General features: G+C 42.7%; 1 protein-coding gene across 1 annotated transcript; it reads left to right on the top strand.

Annotated features, from left to right (window-relative positions):
- The first annotated feature begins 4,009 nt into the window (after positions 1–4,009).
- On the top strand, positions 4,010–21,525 carry LOC131370644 (midnolin-like). The gene is made up of 7 exons (XM_058418034.1): positions 4,010–4,598; positions 6,073–6,160; positions 6,288–6,350; positions 14,256–14,639; positions 14,945–15,065; positions 15,370–15,675; positions 19,162–21,525. The coding sequence occupies exons 1-7, from the start codon at positions 4,372–4,374 to the stop codon at positions 19,422–19,424; spliced, it is 1,452 nt and encodes a 483-aa protein (XP_058274017.1). The 5' UTR covers positions 4,010–4,371; the 3' UTR covers positions 19,425–21,525.
- The last annotated feature ends 1,392 nt before the right edge of the window (positions 21,526–22,917 follow it).

Here is a 22,917-nt window from a genome sequence, read left to right as displayed (position 1 = left end):
GCCTTTGGAAGGAAGAGAGATAGAGAGATGGAGTTGGTGGGGGGGGGTAAGGGGAGGCTATTTTAAGCCTGCGACAGGGAGTAGTGGATTGCTGCTGCTATGTGTCTGCTACTGAGTACGTCATTGCTTTGGCTAACCCCGCTGAACATACAGGACACGCACCCAAAAAATACACACACACATGCATACACACAAGACCTGATCATGACCTTTATCAATAATACTTATTAACGCGTTACCAGCTGCAGCAAACGCCGTCCATGTTAAGCACTGAAGAATCTCATTGATTTTCTTTGCTGCTTTTTCTTCCCAATTTGGTCACCCAGTTTCCACCCACAAGACGCATTTCTTTTGCGCCACTCAGGAACCTTCGATTCATCTTTTCTTCTTTTTTTTTATTTCAGCAGATGAAATTGTTCTCCCTGATAAAAGCTCACACTGGGCCACCACCCACAAAAACCCAACATTCTCTGCCTTAAAGAAACACACCAGTGTTGTTGTTTTTTTCTTTTCCTTTCTGAAACCACACACACTCAGAGATGGAGCGTGTGGAATTTTGGAGTCTTTTCAACATCTATTTCAAGTCATTTACGTCATTCCAGCTAAGTCATTACTTCAGATTTATTTACCGATTCGTTCGAAAGTATGCTTTGCCCAAACGTGTACCCTGATCGCTGCCTAAACACGGACAGTGTAAGATCGTTAAAAGTCAATGCTATTTTACGTTTCTATAATAACATTTTTCTATGTCTGTGTTTAGAAGCGTTTGCATCCTGGCCCTACCCAAAGACATTCACACACACACACACATACAGGAAATCTCCAAGCCCAGGCACGATTCATGGAACTCAACGACACACGTGAATCAGAGAGGAGTGAATCTCAGACGTGACTGATAGATCTGCTGATTCAAACACTGACTCACTGAATGAAAGAGGAGCGATTCACTGACTCTGCACGGATTGCGTTTATCATACACGGCTTATACAATCCATGAACAAAGCCGGGTTATGGATAAGTGTTTACATGTAGCATCTGCATTTCAACTTTTTTAACAGCAACCGAACGAATCACCTCGGTGACTGATACTGATTCGTTCATCTTGGTTAAGGGTTCGAAAATCCCAAATGCTTTCTGAATGAAACATGTCTTCTGTGACTGTTGAATTTCACAAATAAGCATCCGTACGACGTATGGTTTGTTTTCATGATCTGCTCAATCGAATCCTCTAAATATGTGTATTTATTTCATCGTGGTTCAGAGATGTTGTAATGAATTTTCGTTCACATTAAATGATGATTGTTCGCTTCCTTGGACTGTATAAGTGGCTTGTTAGCTTAATAAACCATTATAAGTAAATAAACAGGGTTTTCTCTGCATTATCTTTAAACTGGTGTCGATGGTAATATGATGGATATAGGTTTCGGCTGAAAATGCTGGAGTTCTCCTTTAATTCAAATGCTCCAGCTCTGGCACACTGAATCATTTAGGGCGTTTTCTAACCGCATGGTGCCCCTGTTGACACATCACCAGTTTGGTTCTTGAAATGCTCCAAAAGGATTAATCCCAGTTTTATATATCTGAGACTCTTTTGATTCTATGACTTAGTGATAGTGATATTTAATTGTTTTGCTTTAACGAATGCAGTATCATAGTGAACCCAGTGTGATAAATTCATTGCTGCTTTCATGCTTTCATTTCATTACTGGATTTCTGCTTACCATGCAAATGTTTGTATTAACGTTAATCAAAAGTTCCCTTTTGACATATCCTACCTGTCATTAATGCTTAGCGATCCTTTAAAGATCAGCACAGGCCTCGTAAACAACCAGCCCTAGCATTATGATGCCTACAAAACAAACCAGTCCTGTGTATATCTAGTGAAGGGTGTGGAGGAAAATATCAGGCCTATAATCTATGGTATGGCGACAAAGTGCATCCCTATTTCCTCGTCCTCATCCCAGTGTAAATCAGGCAGAGTACAAAGTGGTACACAAGTGAGTCAGTTTACTGTAACCTGGTGATTGCTACACCCAGTTTGTACGACAGACACGAGAAGAATGCCGTTTCATAAAGCCAGAATGTCCTGACTGAAAGCTCCATCAGGCTGTTTTGATTACACACACATACACACAAATTCCTGCCTGGCTGACTTGGCTCCATAAGCAAGATTTTCGAAGTACGCCTACACTCTGTCTCTCTCTCTCTCTCTTTCTCTCTCGCTCTCACACACATGCAGAGCTGGACGGGAACTGAAATATGAATCGGACTTGGCAGGATGAGGGTGAATAACAGCTTTACAAGACAATTAGTAACTAGCAGACAATGTGTGCCACTTTGTCACAAGGAAGTTGAGTCAGCCACAAGGACACACCCAGTTTGGCATCACACAGCCACCGTCAACAAAATACATTAGCTAGAAGCTACAAGGTGAGTAAACAAGAGGTCTTCTGGGTTCAGGACACATGACTCATTGCTCTTGATTGTGTTTAAACTCCGTGTAAGAGCAGAGGAACTGTGCTTTGTGACTGTACTGACACAACACTCCCGCCATCCTGTCAACACCTGTCTGCGTAACCCAACTGTAAACAGTGACCTTACAGCCAGCTAGAAATCATTATTGTTTAGAAATGCATAAGAAATGTGTTCCCTTATGAAACTTTATCCTTGAAGAACCATAAACGGTGTAGAAAAGATTATAACCATCCCCCCTCTCGCCCTGCTCACTTCATTCAATGGTGAGATACCAGACTATAAAAACAAAAACTTAGACATGGAGGCAGTTTCTTCCCCCAAACTTTCTTTCTTTCTTTTTTTCCGTAACCCTGTCTTAATAACAGACTCCCTAACTACTGAGACACTGCACTGTGTCTTCACAGAGAAACACTCAGTCAAATTTATTGTACGTAAAATTTTACTAAGCCAGTAAAATTCTCCCTAAATCCCATGGTTCTGAGCACCTTTTCTTTCACCTCAAGATTAAAGTTCAGAAATATTTAAGGACATATAATTATACATTTTATTCAAACGTGCATATTTTTATATCACACTAGCATGGTTTCTTTAAATCCTGACCCTTTTGTAGCCACGTGTGAAAGCACAGTGCGTTCATGAAATCCTGGAATACACAGCTTAGGGGTTTGTTTTGTTTTTTTGTCCAAAGAATAACAACACATTCATTCATCTTTTATAACCACTCGATCCTGGTCATTGTCCATGTGGATTCAGAGCCGATCCTGGAACAATGGTTGTGAGGCGAGAATACAGACTGGATAGGATGCCTCACACATAAATGTACACGCTCGTTCACTAATTTCGGAGAGGGAGGAAACCAGAGAACTCTGAGGAAACAGTGGAGGATATCGAGGAGTCCACAAAGGCAGTAAGTTGAGCTCAGGATCGAAGAAAGGACCCTGCAGCTATGATGAACTATATCATGTCTATGGATCTATCCTAGAAGGTAATATGATATTTTTCCCTGTGTCTGTGGGCAATATGAATTTAAAGAGGGTCTATATGAATTGAGGCCTTTTGAATGAAGAATAGCTGTAACTCCCTGAGCAATCCGTCTAACATGATGCTCTCAGAATTAACCCACCTTAGATTAACCTTAATCCCTAACTGGTCATTTGAAAGACGATTGAAGTAGATCTAAATGTACTGTTTTTAGTCGTCTTTAACTAGGTTTCATGGTCAGGTGCAAACTGGATAAATATTTAGATTTGGCTTTCAGTATTAGCGTTTTCAAGGATCGGTTGCCAGGTTACGGCCTCGGAGCTAAACTGTTATGAATGATTAGAGTAGGAAGTTGAAAGGACGTCGCCGATTGGCTGTAAAGATACTCCCCGTGGGAGGGAGAAGGCGGGAAAGGGCGTGCCATTCTCTACATGTGGGTGTTACGCAAACCAAGACGATTGGACACATCGTGAGCAGCAAAAGCGATAGGAACGCGGCTATTGGGCGGGGGGCGGGGTTTGAGGATCGGCTACGGGAACAAATCGTGCTCGCCACGCGCGTGCGGCGCGACATCGGGTCGAACAAGGGACGGGGAAAGGAAGAGCAGAGTGTTTATCTTCACCTTCGTGTTGCTTACCTTTTAGTGCAGAATTGTGCGCGATGTATTTTCCGAAAAACTGCTAACTAAATCATATCTACGTACATAGGCTATTTTTTTTAATAGATACGACGTTAGAAATCGACGTTGAATTTAAATAGGATTGAAGTTGCACCGATTTTTGGAGAAATCTCATCGTCCGGTTCTCAAAGTTTAATAATAATATAATAATAATAAACATATAAGAAGATCACGCAAGAGGAATATTCACGTGGAGCAGGCACGCATTGATTTCCCTTTTTTTTGCTCGAGCTCGAATGGAGCAGCACGCAGAGGCGCGAGGCTGCACCGGTCACGGATCGCGATCCAGGTGTTCCGAGCTCCTGCACAACGAGCACTGCATGCATTTGTCCATTCAGTCGACGACAGGCACCCGCTTTGAACTGTCTCTCCCCGCCGAGGAGACGGTAGAGGGGCTGAAGAGGAGGCTTTCACAAAAGCTCCGAGTGTCCAAAGACAGGCTCGCGCTTCTGCACAAAGACACGTGAGTCCGTCCCGGCGCTGCCCCGGAGCTTAGCATTACAGCACAACACACCGGGTGTATAATAATCCATGCATGCCAAAAGTTAATCCAACAATGTGGTGTTGTTTTTATTCTCCTTATATGAGAGTTTAGTGCATTGATAATTGCAAGCTCAGCTATGCCACGTCCACATGCTATGAAAGCAGTGCATGTGTATGAAATCATATGCTTGAAAGCATAGTGCTAACTAGAGGCTGTCTGTTCTATTTCATAATAAACTGTTACTTATTTTAGACAAGTTTTTCAATCCTGCTTCAGAAAACAAACAACTGTCTATGTCTATTGAAACACAGAAGTAAAACACAGATGAGATGTGACTTTGTTATAACGTGTAATGAAAGGAGGCTTGAGACAGAACAGGTGCATGGACGCACGTTACAGTCAGGTAGACTGGAAATGATTTTCCAGAGATGTTGTATTGAAGATGTTGACTTAACACCTTCCAGTGTTTACACGAGTCCAGCTGGACACAAATGGGTGCAGGGGCAAGTTCATTCAGCTCTGCAGGTGTTTAGTCAACACTGGGGATTTTTGCTGTGTACAGGAACAGTCTGCAAGTGTCATGTCTAATCATCAAGAACACATCTGGTTATTTGACATCATGGCTGTTAAACAAAAACGAAAAAAAACATTGGGGCTGGTCTGTGTCAAGAGCGCAGATGACGTAAAAAATAAAGCTCCACCACAGACACTTTACAGAGGAGGGGTTATCATAAACTATCATAAACGCAGCGCTGCTTTTCCAGACAGAGAGGAAGAGCAGTGCAGGATTACAGCCAAGTGCTGTTAGGAATGACATCGTCTTGTACAAAACCCAGACTTCAACATTTCGTAACTTCAGCCTGGAAAGCGTCCGTATTTGCCCCTGGTTTATGTCAGCCATCCAGATTTCCAGATTCTATTCAAGCATATTTTCCAGCTGAGGGATGGTTGTTCTCGTCTCTCTCTCTCTCCCTCTTTTTTTCCAGGAACGGTTTAAACTTCACCCTCTTTTCTCTTAGCTTTCCTGTTGTTAACGTGTAATGCACAGTAGTCATTACTGATTAATAATCTCAGTGTTTCAGGAGCTAATAATACTCAGTCGTGTCACAATAAATTTAGTTCTGAGAAAGTTGAGTTATTAAAATACTGCTGAATGTTTATTTCACTTTCGGTATGAATATATGTGAACAGAAAAAGTCTGTTGTGCTTTGGGCTTGCGTCAAAGCTGATCAGTTTTGGAAATAAATCTGTTCTAATATTTTCTTCTCCTTATGCCAGAGAAAGTGCAATTATTCAATGTATTAAATGAAGGGATTTGGTTGTAGCAGGTGCTATTTTCCGAGTAATCAACTTCTTCTGACCAATCAAAATTTAGCATTCATCATGGTACTATGGTATAAATAAATGCAAAACTAGTCTGTGATCAATAATGGCCGTGAACCTTGTCGTGCAGGAGGCTAAGCTCAGGCCGACTCCAGGATTTTGGGGTTACGGACGGGACTAAGTTGACCCTGGTGCCCTCGGTGGAGGCAGGATTAATGGTAAGCCTTAACTGACACATCTGCCATTACCTCTTCTTCTTACCAGTTCAACTCGAGGTTATCAAGATTCTGTGAGTTGGTGACATTTTTCTTTGTTTGTTTGTTTGTTTGTTTTCTCTCAATCCAGTCTCAGGTCTCCAAACCAGAGCAGTCCATCATGCAGGCGCTGGAGAGCCTGACAGAAACTCAGGTAAGAGAGAGAGATAAGAGGCAGTTAAAAACAGATAAGCGAACAATGCTAAAACGTCGCCTAGCTATCTGTTGTAGTCGGCCTTGCATAGTTTTTTTGTTTCCGTTTTGGAGTTTGTATCTTTGTGTAATTATCTAAAACTTTACTGCTATCACACAACTGTTGAACTTGTTATGAACACTGAAGCCAGCTGTGTAGGGTTAGCTTTCAGGAAATGACATCAACATGAACAGCTAGCTAGCAGATAGCGTTATAAATGAACGTATTAAATAAAGCTAGCTGGCTATGAGCTACCTCGGGTTGGTAGTTAATAGATAACTTTCAGTTAAATGAAGTGTTAAAGTAAATAAAGCTAGCTTTACACAGCGAGGTTGTCGGTGAAGTAGTTAAACATAAATGGCTGAAACGCTAATTAGCTTGGCAGCTGCATGCTCTCAAGTTAAAAGGCATTAGTAGAAGGAGCTGGCTAGCAGTTTACACAGAAGTGGTGAACGAGAAATGCTAAGTAGTTAGCTAGCTCGGTAGTACTGAAGTATAGAATGAAGTAATGAAATAATCATGCTGGTAAATGTGTAAAATGGCTGAAATGCTAATCATCTTGGCAATGCTATGAAGTTAATAGTAATGCTATGCTAATAGTCCCGTCCGAAGTTAATAGTAATGCTATGCTATGAAGTTAATAGTAATTAATAAAAGGAGCTGGCTAGCATTTAACACAGAACGGGTGAAAGAGAAATGCTAAATAGTTAGCTAGTAATCGGGTACAGTATCAAGCTGCAGTTGCACAGAAAGGTATTAGATGCAGTAACTAAACGTTACCTAGAAAACTAGTCAGGGTTTGTGTGTAAGAATGAAGTCAGCTTGACCGCATCAGGCGCCACGCTAAAACTGGTTGCTCATATATAGAGAAATGTATAAACTGAGAGATCTTGTCATTTAGGTTCTTAGCACAGGCTGAGTTTTTTTTTCTAGACACTACGACAGCGTAGACAATACGGAGAGACAGGATACGCTCAGTTCAGAGGAACACACACCCACAATACACCCTGTTAGCTGGCATTCCCCACCCTGCTGGCTCTTACTGAAACACAGACGCATACACACACACACACACACAGGCAGGCACACTGGCGCATAATCGCAAGCACCCACGCACACACATACTTACATACATATAGATACGTGTCCACATCCACACACAGACACACACACACACACACACTAGCTCCAGGGCATCACTACAGTCTCTACTGTACATGCAGTGCTTTTGTAGATTGTGCTTTTGATGAACACAGCTCTGCGTCTGTCAGAGTTAGTGCTGTATTTCCATGTAAGCAAATCACACAGGATGGGTGAGTCATGTTGCTGAAGATTTGGCAGTCTGCCCATTTAAATCACTGTGTGAAATTGTGTGTGTGTGTGTGTGTGTGTTTGTGTGTGTGTATGCACCATGCAAGCCCAGACGAACTCCACCCTGTGTGTAGTATGTAGAAGTGTACGATTTTTTGGTTTTTCCATGTGAAATCAGCCCTGCTTCATCCTGTGTGTGTGTGTGTGGTCAAACAGTCAAGTTAACAAGAACAGATTTCCAAGAAATTGCATCACTAAAGCTTCTTATTAAACGTAGGCCACTGCTTCTTCATTCACTCGCTTTATACTCATCCCCCTCTTTTTGGTTTCTTTAAAAAACACACACACACACACACACACTCAGACATACACACACTTATTTATTTATTTATTCACCCACAGTGATATTCAGCCTGATTTTACATTTCCTCCACTACCTGTCATTCACAAAAATATCATTTTCCCACAGGAATCTTGGCACTCAGTTAATCATCAGTCAGTAAGAACATGAATAAATCTCGCCTGGTGAAAACCAGTGCCTCGTTACTGGGAAAGGATAGCGCACGCTAAAGGGAAATTGCTTTCGTAAGCATTTTCACACCGATCAGGATCACCTGGATGTACAAAATTAGTGAGCTCGATGAAAAACGGAGCGGGGACGAGGCGAATGATTAAGTCGCGCTAATTATTAGTGGTCACACTGGACTTTGGCCTCATTAGTCAAGGTTAGCTAACATTAGCATTATCTGAAAAACACAGCAAGGTAAACAATCTAAAAATTTGAATAGAGATGTTGTTTGTCTTGAGAATCCTTGCGTGTGTGTGTGTGTGTTAACAGATGTGGTTAGGTGCACACAGCTGAGGCGTTGTCTCTGAGGAGATGCTCCTCTGCAGCAGATATTTATAACCTGGAAATCCTACCTCAGACTGTGGGAGCTGTGTGTGTGTGTGTGTGTTTGTGAGGACATTTGTGCAAACGTGTATTTCAAACCACTTGTGCAAACCTGGGTCTATGAGAAAAGGTTTCTTCCTGTTTTTGCTTTTTATAGTGTGTGCGTCTGTGTGTGCGTCTGTGTGTGTGTGTGTGGTGAGTGTGAGCGTGTGCGGGGGTGGGGAGTTCAGGAAGCACGCCTTTTTTTGTCAGTGTTTGCTGTTACCTTGTGACTGCTTTTTCCACTGAGAGAGACGAGCGGCTGAGAGCGATTCGCACTGACACTGTGATCCTCCTCTCCGCCTTAAAGAGAGAGAGCGAGAGAGAGCGAGAGAGAGAGAGATGGGGGGGTGCTGCCGTATATATATATATATATATAAATATATATATATATATATATATGTATATATATATATATATAAATATATATATATATATATATATGTATATATATAAATAAATCTGAATTCATCCTTTTAGCTCATTACCACCTGAGTCACGATTGCCGTAAAGGCCGAGTCACAGCAGCGATGTGGTAAAATCCCTGTATTGAAGATTGTGTGACTCAAAAATAACCTGCCTTTATAAGTACACTTGATTTGCATGTTATAAATTACAAATTGCGCACTAATTCTGCAACACGATGGATTCTGATTGGTCAGAAGCAATCCTTTTGATTAGTGTTCCAGTCGGTGAGCTTTTTTTTTAAGGAAGGAGTCTCCAGTGCCAGTGTTTGGAACAGACAATAACTTTTAGGATGGTTTAACTTTCTAACTCATGACAAGCTTTAAGAGGCTTCTGGATTATATTATATGCTGTAAAGCTGGCTGGCTGCATCACACTGCTGTATAGCTGATTATTTTCTTATAACAGTATTGGGTTTTATTTACTTACATGTTACGTATATAGGACGCATTTCTTGTTTCTTCTTACACTTCGGAAAGAAAGAGCAGAGTTTGTAAATAGTCGGTTCTGTCGCTATCTTGCTCTTTCTCTCTCTTTCTCGCACCCTCTCTTGTACTCACACACCCTCTCTCTCTCTCTCTCTCTCTCTCTTCCCTCCTTTGCCTGTGCTACTAATTCAGCCAGAGAATCTCATTGATTCACAAAAGGCGAGCAGCTAAAACGAGCACAGAGGGGAGTGTGGAGAGTGTGGAGTGTCTAAAAAGATTTCCGGAAATATCGAACCAACGCTCTCCTGATGAAATAAAGAGACGCTCTGGATAATCTGCAGCCCTCAGCTCTTAGCCGGAACTGCTTGTCTTACAGGGACGGATGGTGATTGAGCTGGAGTATTGGATTTTTTTTGCCCCTTCGTCAGTAGTACTGACAGCCCCCCAAATACACACACACAGTCACACACACACACACACAGTCCTTTTCACCTCAGTCTGCTCCCTGTGTCAGAATAGTGCTATTGTGAAAGCTTGGAGAGGTGCAAATTGGGAAAGGCGTGATTTGTATTCAGGCGGCTCTTCCTTTCAGTCCATACGCAGGCATGCTCCATTCTGCTTCGATCTCTGTGTGCGTGTGTGTGTGTGTGTGTGTGTGTGTGTGTAAAAGCTTTACTCTTATTGATCACCATATGGAGGACCAGACGTAACAGAGATGCTTTTCCAAGCTGATAAGATGAACACGCCGCTTCCGAGGTGAACTAAAGAGAGGGCAAAGATAATTTGATCATTGTAGCAGCACACACACACACACACGCAAAAGCACACACCTCAGGACAAGCTGAATAGATTTTTGCTGATTACATCCTCTCCCTGATGGTTTTTGTAGATGATCTGATGAGTTTTTTGGAGCTCCAGGCTGTATAGATATCACTATGAGCTTGAAGATGAAGTCCAATAAGGATCTCAATGCCTTCTTGAACGTTGGGGTTGAAATACTGCCTTTTTTTTTAAGCATTAAGCTGTTATAGCTACGTGTATATTTTGTTAGAACGCTTCAGAGTCCTGTGCACACACATCAGGTAGCGTTTGCTTGGCTTTACTTGTGAATAGTATCAGTGTTAGGTTTGTTGATCTGACTTGTACCAGTATCGACTTTGTGTGTCTGAACAACATTTCTTTGGGTTTTTTTTCCCTGGGAATCATTTGTTCTAAGTGGTATATAGGTCTAAACATCAATATTGGTGAATTTGTCACGCTGAACTGCAGTGATGTAGGTCTTCTTGGTCTTAACAGCAAGAGTATTGGATTTTGGTTCATCTGAACAGCATTGATGTTGCCTTGAAGAGAAGTAGTGGTGGGTTTAGGGTTGGTGTTGGGTGGCCAACGTCGTAGTTTTCTCGAGAATTGGAAACGCTTCACATCTGGTCTCTCAGGCACCACCCTGTTTATTGCCTATCGTTACGTCTACTCCACAACTCCGGCAATGAGTAGACTTTATCTCGTTCCTCTATTCCTCTCTCTCTCTCTCTCACGGGGTAATCTGCAGCCCTGGTCTGCTATAATTGGAAATCATTGGCTCTTAATAGCACTGTGCGGGGAGGGAGAATTGAGGGCCATCTGTGTGGCCTCAGGATCAATGGAGAAACGACCGGGTGGAGGGTCTGACCTTTCCCACCCTGGGTGGAGCTTAATAATGCAAACTATTTACTTGCTAAATTAAAAGGAGTTTTTCTTCTTCTTTCTTTTTAGTGTTTAGTTTGCTTGGAAGGACAGTGTATATAAAATCTTAATAATGGCCGGGTAAAGTGGTGGATTCTGCACTATATATGGTCTAAAATATAATATATAAGTTCCATGTGCTGGATTTAATTCATAGCTTTACACGATCGGGGGTGTATAATGAGGTTGCTGCTGAGGTTAGACTTCCATAAATAGTAAGGCTACCGTTTGTGTCGTGATCGCTTTCAGCTTTCATTCGCCACTCGCCTTTGTGCTTGAAGTGGTCGGCATCGTGACTGGGCTTTTCCAAACAGAGGCCGAGAGCGTGAGTGAGTGAGATATAGAGGGTGGGGGGTGAGCGAGCTTGGAGAAATCTCTCTATTCTCAAGCCTCTGAGCCGACCGGCGGTATCCGAGCCTCGTAATAATTACCCCGAGTAAAGACGGACCCCGTCCATGAGCTCATGCTTTAAAAGCTTGATAATTCCGTGTCTAAAGAGCTGGCTCACGTCCGGGGCGCTGAGAGAGATTTCTGCACTACGGGTCAAGCCGCATTCACGAGGCTAATCAAACACTCTTGCTTTGTCTGCAAGACTCTCCTCTCGTGTCATAACAGGACGAGGAGTCACGATCGCAGAGGGACGTTTGATTCTTGATTAAGGCTCATGTATAATTCTGTTATTCAAGGCTCCTTGAGATAAAACAACAGGAAGAGGTCTAGCATTAAGAGGCTCTTGAAACATCCTCATCAGACCGTAATTTGAGCTTACTCTTCGCCAAGTGCTGCTCATGGTGACCTTTTTTTTCCCCGTAACTTCCCACTGCATGGGTGCTGACCAGGGATACCTTTCTTGTTTTGTTTTTTTTTTGTTCACTTGCGTTTGCCGTCTGATTACAGGGACGTGATCAGAGGTAGATCAGACGTGGAACATTACTTTGAGATTGCGTGTTTGAATCACGATGTTTGATGGTCGCAGCCCTTTATTTTTCTGCGCCTCTCTTATCTCCCATCAAACAAAGAGACTCCGCTCCATCTGCCGAGTTGAAAACAGTCAGCGCTCCAAGCTCCACCTCATCTCTGTGGTATTTTTTTTTTCTCCATGTCTTCCCCCCCCCCTTTCTTTCTTTAAAAAGCTCCCGGTGAGGGAGGGATGCCATGGCTGCAAACGATTTCTTTGAGCTTCAGGCTTTTCTTAAAGTTACAGACTCCCTTCCCCTCCCCATCCCTCCAACCCCCCACCCCCCCACCCCACCTCCCCATCGCTTTTTTCTCCTTGCTTCTCTCCTTCCCTCGCACGCATACACATATGCATACGCCCACATACAGTATTTTCCTTCGCCTCCATCTGCTTCTATCGTGTTGTGTGATCTGAATACTGACGTACCTCCTTAAAGAAGCCTGCTCAACCCAGATTCCCCGGCTCACAGAGCTGACACGTAGATGACTACACACGCTCGCCTGAACGTCGTTCTACCTTACATATGCTTCCTTACGGCACCACGACCCGACATATGAGAAAATTCTTAATTGCAGTCGCTTCCTGTAGCTGTGTCGCGTGCAGGTTGGTGCAGATTGTCCCATAGCGTTGAATATAAAACGCGTCGATGGCTGTGAGGTTTATAGTCCGCCTCGCGCAAAAGGTCACTCTGGATTTCTCCGTCACTTCTGCTGTCACGCTCCACCCACAACCATGATTGACGCTTAGCAAAGAGACGAGAGCCATCAATCAAACCAGAAGGCCACCTGCCCACACACACAGCTCAAATACTAGACCCAAACACATACTCCGCACACCTACACATGGGTAACCTTTACGCTTGGGGTTCCCGACAAAAATATACCCAGGGTTGTCAGAAGCTTGCACTTTTAAGTGCTTTGTATTTCGGTATTTCATGTCTCTTTTTTTTTCTCATACTCCTTCTTTGTTTTTTTAGTGTGTGGCTGCGTCTGCGTTTACGTCTTTGAGGAAAGCGCTGAAGCAGGTTTTGGCACAAATCGTTTCATATTTTGCCGTTCAGAATGCACACTTTTAAAAAGACGCAGCTGTCATGCAGCAGATGGTAGATAACCTGTATATTTACACACACATTTCTTTCATCTATAGAGAACTGCGAGTGATTAGTGTTAGCCAAACATGCTCTCATATCCCTGTTTTTCTTAGCACTGAAAGCACACGCTTCTCCTCTAAGCCCTCGAAACATTAGCTCTCAAACGTTTGAACGTTGTTCTATCTGAAGTGGCTCTTTTCCTTCACGCAGTCTGCTTTATTAGGCGTGCACGTGCTCTTTGTCTCTTTCTCAGTACATTTAGCGTGCTGTGGTCAGGCGTCAGTGTGAAGCAGACCTTTATTTATGAGCGCTGACATCACCGCAGTGGTTCGTGAGTCATTCACATCGGCGCTTCGGCGGGTTTCCCTCGCCCTGTCCTCCTCGCCTGGAGGCCTTGTTGACCTGATTAAAGTAGGAGGGATGGACACAGGGTGCCCTATTGAGAATGGGGTCTCATCTAGACGAGGCCTGGTAGTTATTAGACAAGAATGCAGAGGAGGAGATCGAGTAGAAGTGGAGGGTCTGCGTGAAGGAGTCTTTAACTGTGTAATACTGAACTGATAATATCAGTCTGGCTAGAATAATAAATGAATGTGTTCTTTGTAATGGCCGCTAACGTGCTGTGGAACATCTCTACACCTTTACACTCAAAAATAAAGTGAAGATCTATAAATATACATTAATGTGCGATCTGGAAACAGCACCATGTTCTTCATCCATTCCAAATAATCTAATTTTATTAAACTTCTTGCAGATAAATGAAACTGGCTTTTCAGTATCCGAACATTTCACTTTGAATCATTTTTGAACATATCCTAATATTGTTGCCTTAACAACCATGATTTCATTTGCCCTTACCGTTTAGTTTTTGTGGGGAAGTGAGCGCTCTGGTTTCCTAACACATGTCACAACAGAAGAGAAGTGGCACTAATGTTCCTCTCCACACTCTTCCTGTTCCCAGGTTGGTGACTTCCTATCAGGCCGCTCTCCGCTGACGCTTGCCCTTCGTGTTGGGGATCACATGATGTTCGTGCAGCTGCAACTGGCCGCGCAAAACTCCGGGGTCCAGCAGTGCAACACTAGGGGTCCTTCGAGCACACCTAGGAACCCTGCAATGCCCTGTGGGGGAAGCAGTCAGCGCCCACATACTCCACATACTCCAACCACTGCCCACAACAACCAGAGGGCATCAGCTGGACACCATGCCCACCACGCCCACCACACCCAACATTCTTACCTCTCACCCCCCTCCAGTCCTACACTTTCCCCAGGCTCTGTCCATTATCCTCACCTGCCCACAGGTGCCTGTAGCCCAGCCCCCAGAGCAGCCACGCCTTTCCAACAGGTAACATCAACAGTCGTATTGACATTCACATATCATCTCTGAATATGCCTGTTTTTATTTGTTATTGCTTATTTAACAATATGTTTCAGAGGTTATTTCTCGCCACTGGGGCATGTTCTTGCGTTAACTCAGCCCTTTTAGCCTTAGTATAGCAAAAACAGTCTGTTTGTAAGATCTTTCAGAGGAGTGTCAAAACCTCTCCCTGAGTAGCTGACTGCATGCTTTTGTTCTCTATTTAAAGACACTGTTTTCACAGTTTGAAGAAGTTTCAGTGTAAAGTGTGTGTGTGTGTGTGTGTTTGTTAGGCTGAGTGTGGGTCTTCAAGTGTAAGCGGGAGCAGCAGCTCATGGCCAAGTCGTAAACCAGGAGCGGTGATAGAGAGCTTTGTGAATCACGCTCCTGGGGTTTTCTCTGGAACCTTCTCAGGTATTACACTACCTCATGTAGTCAGATCCTTCTTTGGAAATCTTTATATTCAAAATAAGCCATAAAAGTTCAGTTTTATTAAAATGCATCAGGATTAAAAATGATTTGTTAAGCACTGTCTGAATCGTAACTTCACCTGATATTTTTACTGATCTGTTCTAAACCCTATAAATGTTTCCTTGTCAAGCAAATCTAGATTCTGTGAATATATGCCTTATGCAATAAAATAAGTTTATAAAATCGCACCCATGTATACACAGCTGCTCTCCAAGCATTACTTAGATAAATCTCTCCCTCTCTTCAGGCACCCTTCACCCGAACTGTCAGGACAGCAGTGGGCGTCCCCGCCGTGACATTAGCACCATCCTGCAGATCCTCAATGACCTACTGAGTGCCACGCGTCACTACCCGGGCACACCTCCCACCTTGGCCCAACTCCGCTGCCATACTCAGACACCTGTGTCTCCCCCAGCAACACCACCCGCTTCACCGTGCCCACCTCCCTCACCCACTGTCATGGAGCTTCCATCAGCACCTGTGTCACCATTATCATCCTCACCTACCTCAGACAGACCGGCACTGAGCCACAGCCGCATCGGCAAACTGCTGGGTAAGTACAAGACACACCTACACTCCTTATGCAGAAATCATGTGTCTGTCAGTCGCAATTAAGGAGGTGTTCATGCATCACCATGAAAGTAGGCGTGGCTATTATACTCATTAGTCTTGCTGAAGGAGGCGTGGCCTTTTCATCTTTCACCGCCATGAAAGTAGGCGTGGCTTTTATACTCGTTAGTTTTGCTGAAGGAGGCATGGCCCTTTCATCTGTGATCGCCATGAAAGTCGGCGTGGCTATTATACTCATTAGTCTTGCTGAAAGAGGCATGGCCTGTTCATCTCTCATCACCTTGAAAGTGGGCGTGGCTTTTATACTCGTTAGTTTTGCTGAAGGAGGCATGGCCCGTTCATTTGTGATCGCCATGAAAGTAGGCATGGCTATTATACTCATTAGTCTTGCTGAAAGAGGCATGGCCTGTTCATCTCTCATCACCTTGAAAGTGGGCGTGGCTTTTATACTCGTTAGTTTTGCTGAAGGAGGCATGGCCCGTTCATCTGTGATCGCCATGAAAGTAGGCATGGCTATTATACTCATTAGTCTTGCTGAAGGAGGCGTGGCCTGTTCATCTCTTATCACCATAAAAGTAGGTGTGGCTTTTATACTTTTTAGTCCTACTGAAGGAGGCGTGGCTTCTTCATCTGTCAGTCCAATGCAAGGAGGCTAACGCTAAAGACTGAGCACGATATTGGAAAACTGTTTAAAACATATATTTGCATTGAAATATATACATTTCAGTAATTGCACGTTACGTCACTGGCTACTTTAATGCGTTCCTTTCAACCCTGAATAGTCGGTTATAGTATCTAATGAACGAAACACAAACACTCCTGGTGTACACATCGTTCGTGTGTATTTGTATTTTAAATGGTTTCCCTCCAGGTTCCCTCCTGTTTCCACTTTTCTGCTTCAAATCTCTAAGCTCATCTGTGAAGCTCGCACACAGACTCCCTGCCAGTCTGCTTTTGCCTTTATATGGAGTACAAACACACACACAGACATACTGACACACACACACATACACGTACACACATTCGTTGCTGACAGGCTGTGCATTGTGGGGGCGTTGACAGCGGAGCGGAGAGCACCATAAAGCTTCATTCCTGAAGTGTTTGGGTTGCGTTAGAGCGGCTCTGTGGTCAACGATGCATTTAGCCTCCATGACTGAGAAGAAGCTTTTGACTCAGAGATTCTCTCACTCACACACACACACATATGTGCACGTTAAAGGCTAAAGGGAGGACTGACTCGAGTTAGAGGGCTTACGTCTAAGCTTGCATTCCTCTCATTTACTGCACTGATTCACCATTCAGACGGTTGACCCCAAACCCACCTCTACTCCCTCCCTCCAACACACACACACACACTGCATATATAAAGTTTACATACAATATACATGTACACCTCTAACACACACACACACTGCATATATAAAGTTTATGTACAGTATACATGTGTGTGTGTTAGTGGTGTACGTTTACAGATCATTACCCAGATCATAACCATACTGCATTGACACTGTATTTGTTTCTAAGAATGAGTCCAAGTAAATTATTCAATTTGAATCACATCTGTTTGGGCTCTCAGGGGCCGAGAGAAGCCGGGCATCTAGGTCAGAGTTCATACGGGTGTGTTTTTGTACACTCCTGTATGTGTGAGTGTGTGTGTGTGTGTGTGTGTGTGCAGTGGAAACATGCTGATGAAGTTTAAATGATGCATGAGCAGAGCCAAGCCGCAGGGCTGTGGAAAGAATAGACCTCTTCCTTCACCAGTGACCCGAGACTTCAGCCTCGCTTCCATGCCACTCTTGTGCCAGTGCACGCTTGTTTTCCCAGCATGCTCAGCGCTCACGTGCGGCTTTCTCTGCTTTGATTAGCCAAGCTAATGGAAGACAAGTGCCACGGGCTAGCATGCATTATAAATTTGTTTTCTCTCGGCTTGGAGGCATACCAAACACCTTATTGTGTGTGCGTGTGTGTGTGTGTGTTACGCTGAAAGAGAAAAAGTGAGCAGAATTATTGACACTCCCATAATTCTTTCATGACAGAGGCACCACAGATGGACACGAGTCTTGTTTCTGTTGCAATGTTGTGCTCAATAATGAAAGCAAAGACGTTCCTCAAATCGAAACTAACGGCTGTCTGATGGTGAAACTTTGTAAATGACAGGCAGAGTTCATGTTTGATTGTTGTTGTCACGCACATCTGAATTTTAGTTGCGTAACATTTCCTCTGTGACTTCTGTCTACATCTGCGGTCGATCACACGGTCACAGGTGGAGGTATTTTCGTATAAAATTACATCTCGATCAGTCATTCAAAAAGATTTGTATACTGGGACCAGTCTTATATGTTGTGTGCAATAGTGAAGGAATATTCCAGCATATTTCCACATATCTAATCTTTACCTTCTAACAACCTGTATAGGGTTTCTGTTCAGACAAAAGAAGAAAAAACCTTGGAAAAATGTAACTGAACATGAAAGCAGTTGTTGAAAGCTATAAATAGATATTTTTAAACATCTGACTTGATAACACGAATCCAATACTCCAGGCATGACAGAAAGTCTTACTAAAGCTGTTCAACTTTTATCACTGGTGCAACACTAGAGCAATACCGTGAAAAAGGAATTTACTTTCCCAAAGGTTTTGTGGTATCGTTGCTTGCGCTGTCAGATCAGAACTGTCTTCATCAGCGACGCATTCTTCTCTGTAAAAGGTTCATCCTATCCGGTAATCCGAGAAATCTTGCCTGAGGCGTATTAATGGAAGACGGCGTCTGACCTTAGATGTCCGTTGTATGTATTTCGAGTAAATTTGAGATTTCCTCTTTTCATGGAACTGGGTCATTTCTTGTCTGTTGTAAAATGACCTGCATTAGATAGAGAGAACATTCTGAACACTGTATTAATCATCGACATGTCCTTAGTTGGCAAAAGTTTTGGGACGTCTACCTTTACATGCAGATGAATGTAATTTGGCCCACCCTTCGGAGCTATAACAGCTTCGACTCTTCTGGCAAGGTTTTCCATAAGGTTTGGGAGAGTGTTTATGGGATTTTTTCTCTAGAAGCACTTTTGTGAGGTCAGACACTGAAGTCATGTTGGAACAGGAAGGGGTCATCCCTAAACTGTTCCCACAAATTTGGGAGCATGAAATTGTCCAAAATGTCTTGGTATGAAGCTGAAGCATTAAGAGTTCCTTTCACTGGAACTAAGGGGCCGAGCCCAACCCCTGAAAAACAACACCTGAATTCAATGATTTGGAGGGGTTTCCCAAAACTTTTGCCAATATAGTGTATTTTTAAGCTAGGGAGCGTACACTGTGTATAGGGAAAGAAGTTCAGAAATTCATTTCCTAATACAATTGCCCTTGTTTGATGCTTCACAATGGTACTATATCCTGACTAGGAGCACATTAAGTGAAGTAAGCTGTTTGTGTGTATGTATATGAAGACTAAACATTTTTCTCTCTGTTCTACAGGAGAGCCCTCCAGGCAGACCGAGAACAGGTTGACGCGCTGTAAGGTGGAACGTTTGCAGTTGTTGCTGCAGCAGAGGAGGCTCCGCAGGCGGGCGAGGAGAGAGCCCCGGGCCCCCTATCACTGGCTGAGCGAGCGCAAAGCCACCCGAAGCCACAGCAACAGCAGCCTGAGCAGCGACGGCTCCATCGACCTGGACTACGACGAGGCGCTCTGGAAGAACGAGGTCCAGGCCGACATCGGCTCCGAGTACGTTGTGGCCTGAACGAGCAGCTCAAAGAAAGAAAGAAAGAAAGAAAGAAAGAAAGAAAGAAAGAAAGAAAGAACGAAAGAAAGAACGAAAGAAAGAAAGAAAGAAAGAAAGAAAGAAAGAAAGAAAGAAAGAAAGAAAGAAAGGAGGATGAGAGAATGAGAAGTGGCTGAAAGAGAAAGGGGTCGATTTTAGCGTTTGAAACACAAAATTGCATTTGGAAGAGAAACTCACCTTCTACAGCATGAAGCGAACCAAGTGAGCGTCTCTCTGTACTCCGGATACACGAGACATCCTCGATTCAGTGGTTCAAACCGGTCATTCGGACACTTTTTCACCCGATTTGCTCACTTGACCGTCTTAACATGGTGGTGGTTTGAGTTGCTGTTGTTACGAAATGCGTCATGTAGCATTATGAAGCAAGAAATTCAGGTGTTTCTCTCTGGTTTATTACATTTTGCACACTTCTTGACCTGTGAGCATTAAGGTTTTTTTTTTTTGTTTTGTTTTTAACTCACATTGAAAACGTCACATTCCCGAAAGCATTTATTACAGACACATTCTCCGCTCGTTCACACTTCTGTACCTGTATCCACTGGTTAAAGTATTAAGGTCGTATCACAGTGCCTCTGTTTACCACTTATTGTGTCAAAAGTCTGGAACACATCGGGGGTTGTTTAATTTTTTTTTTTCCCCTTTCGTTTTGTTTTGCTGCTACGAAGGATGACGCGTGAAAGCGAGGAGTCTTGTCCGGTCATCCGTCTCATTTTAACTAGGACCTGATTGTGCAGAAAGTTCTGCATGCTTCTCGAACGTACGAGGACCTGATAAGCGGGGTCGTTCGCAGTTTGGCTCTGTAGCACCGTTTTACAAGCTGATTTTAAAAGAGACTTGTGTAGTATTTTAGGTTTATGTCACCTGCTGTTCCACATAGGAGACGAAGAGTTACATCGGACATCTTTTACACTATGGACCATCGCTGGCTCAACATTTATTTGATTGAGAAAACTGGAAATGAGATATATTGACGTATATGGATGGACCTTGTGTACAGTGGCCTTAACTATCTTTAGGAAAAAAAAAAAAAAAGTGCAGGCACTGGAAACTCTGGATCCTTGGTGTGTATCGTGATTTTCTTTTCTTTTTAATAAAAAAAAAAAAACTAAGGACACACCATTAGAGCATTAGTGTAAGGCTCCCGTGCCTCAACAACGTGCCTGAGACAAACGGAACAAAGACGTTTCTTTCCTCGTCTGATAAATTCGCTCAGACTTCTCGGCTGAGAAACGGAGATGAACGAATACTTGCTCTGTTTTGTTTTTGTTTTCTGTTGTTATTTTTTCCAATCATGATGTAACGTCTGTCCTGTGTATCCTTTGTGCATCTTCCGTCTTGTGTACATCCTGTCTTTCATCCTTGAAACCGGAATCTCCGTAAATATTTAGATATATATTCAAACGTATGAGAAAAAAAAAAAAAGAGGAACAGGTCCAAATATACAAATATCACCCTGTAAACATACTCATAAAATGTCACAAAGTGTACGTCTTCTGTTTCAGCACCAAGTTCCCCAAAATATTGTTACCTGGATGCATGGGATATGATATAATTTATTTAAGGAATATACGAGTAGTTCGTAAGGAAATATACGCATTTGGTTGGTTTTTAAAGTCGACGATAGTAGGGTTTTTGTTTTGTTTTTTTTGTTCTTTGTTTCTGTCAACGCTGCGTTTTTCGTTGCCCGTACCGTCTTGTGATCTCACAGGTGAGGAGCCTCTGCTTGTGTAGCACATTTTTTAATAACTGTTTTTAATTTATAAAGCCGATCTCGCAACTGTGAAGAAACGTTTTTCTTGTCACCTCGTTTGCGTGTTTGTTTTTTTTTTGTTGTCGTTGTTGCCGTTGTTGTTGTTGTTTTTTCCTCTTTATTTCCAATTTTTTTTTGTGTATTTTGTCAACAAAACAAAAAAAAAAGAAACCTGGTATTGTAAAAGAGGGAAGCAACTAAAACAACTGATTTTTCTTTGTTCATAAGCAATACATTTCATTGTGGCTTGCTGTAGACATTTTTTTTTTTCCTCTCTTTAGGTAATAAATTTTAATTTTAATTCCAAAATCGTGTTGTTTACAATTTATTTTTTTTATTTCTGGTTGTAATTGTTACATTAAAGAAATAAGATATATATATATATATATATATATATCAGCTCAGACATACACACAGCTGTGGATTTCAGCCGTTGCTATCACACACACACACACACACACATATATATACACACACAGGTGTGTTTGTCAGTTGCTGGTTAATCTCTCAGGGCGGCTGCTTGTGGCTTGGTGTATTTTGCCACGTCGCATAAATGCTGCGTTAAAAGAGAAATGAAATCAAAGAAACAGAGTTGCATATTTACTGAGAGAATGACTCCCAACAGCTGAAACACACAGCGTGTGCATTAACACAGGAAAACACTGAGACACACAGTCAGTAATCCCATCTGCCTGCCTGGGGCTAACATATTTTGTGTCTAGTTTCTTATTTATAGATAGTAGTTTCCAAACTCATGAAAGTCTTGTTGAAAGTTTCTGTGGTATCGGGTATGTAGTCCATGTTTAAGTGGAATACACTGTATGTTGAACGACCTGCAACACTACACACATGGGTTGAGGAGTGAGCTACTGGTTGGTCGAATGAACGTCCACTAAAGGGGGTCGAGCGTTTTCATATTTAGCTCCTGAACTTTGGAATAGCCTTCCTTTGGGACTCTCTCAGTTTAAATGTAGATTAAAGACATGTATCTTACACATACACAGGCATACACATAATACATCCTTGTGCTCCGTTACATCTGATCTAATGCACATGATCATCTAGTGTTTGCCGATATAATGAACATCAGCTACACTACTTCCTCACGCTCCACTTGCTTCTCTTTTCTACGAGGCATCTAGAGATTGTTCCAGCTCAAGCTGTGTTCCGCTTCATGCAGATTTTGGACCTTCAGTGAGAAGAGGCCAACTCTGCATGGATCCCGAGACATCTAGAGATGTTCCAGCTCCAGTTAGATTCTGCTTCATGAAGATTTAAGACCTTCAGTGAGAAGATGCCAATGCCATGTGGACTTTGAGGGCAACAAGCTCCTGATCAATACACAAAATAACATTCTACATACGCTGTATCTCCATCATTGAGCATCTGAAGGCTTCAGCATGGAGGAGTTGGTGTTGAATCTATAATGAATTCAGACGTTGAGCGAATTTACAGTTCCAACTGACTGTATATGACTGTAGAAAGGACATCATTTATAATTCACGCTCTCCGGTGTTTAGAATACTATATAATCACATTCTCTCTGGTGTCACCCAAATGAGGATGAAGTTCCCTTTTGAGTCTGGTTCCTCTCAAGGTTTCTTCCTCTTACCATCTAAGGGAGTTTTTCTTCGGCACAGTCGCCTCAGGGATGAATACAAATAAATTGAAATATAAGTCTAATATTAATCTAATCTTATT

This window comes from Hemibagrus wyckioides, linkage group LG20, assembly GCF_019097595.1.
Source record: "Hemibagrus wyckioides isolate EC202008001 linkage group LG20, SWU_Hwy_1.0, whole genome shotgun sequence".
NCBI lineage: Eukaryota > Metazoa > Chordata > Actinopteri > Siluriformes > Bagridae > Hemibagrus > Hemibagrus wyckioides.
This window is presented reverse-complemented; position numbering and strand designations above follow the sequence as displayed.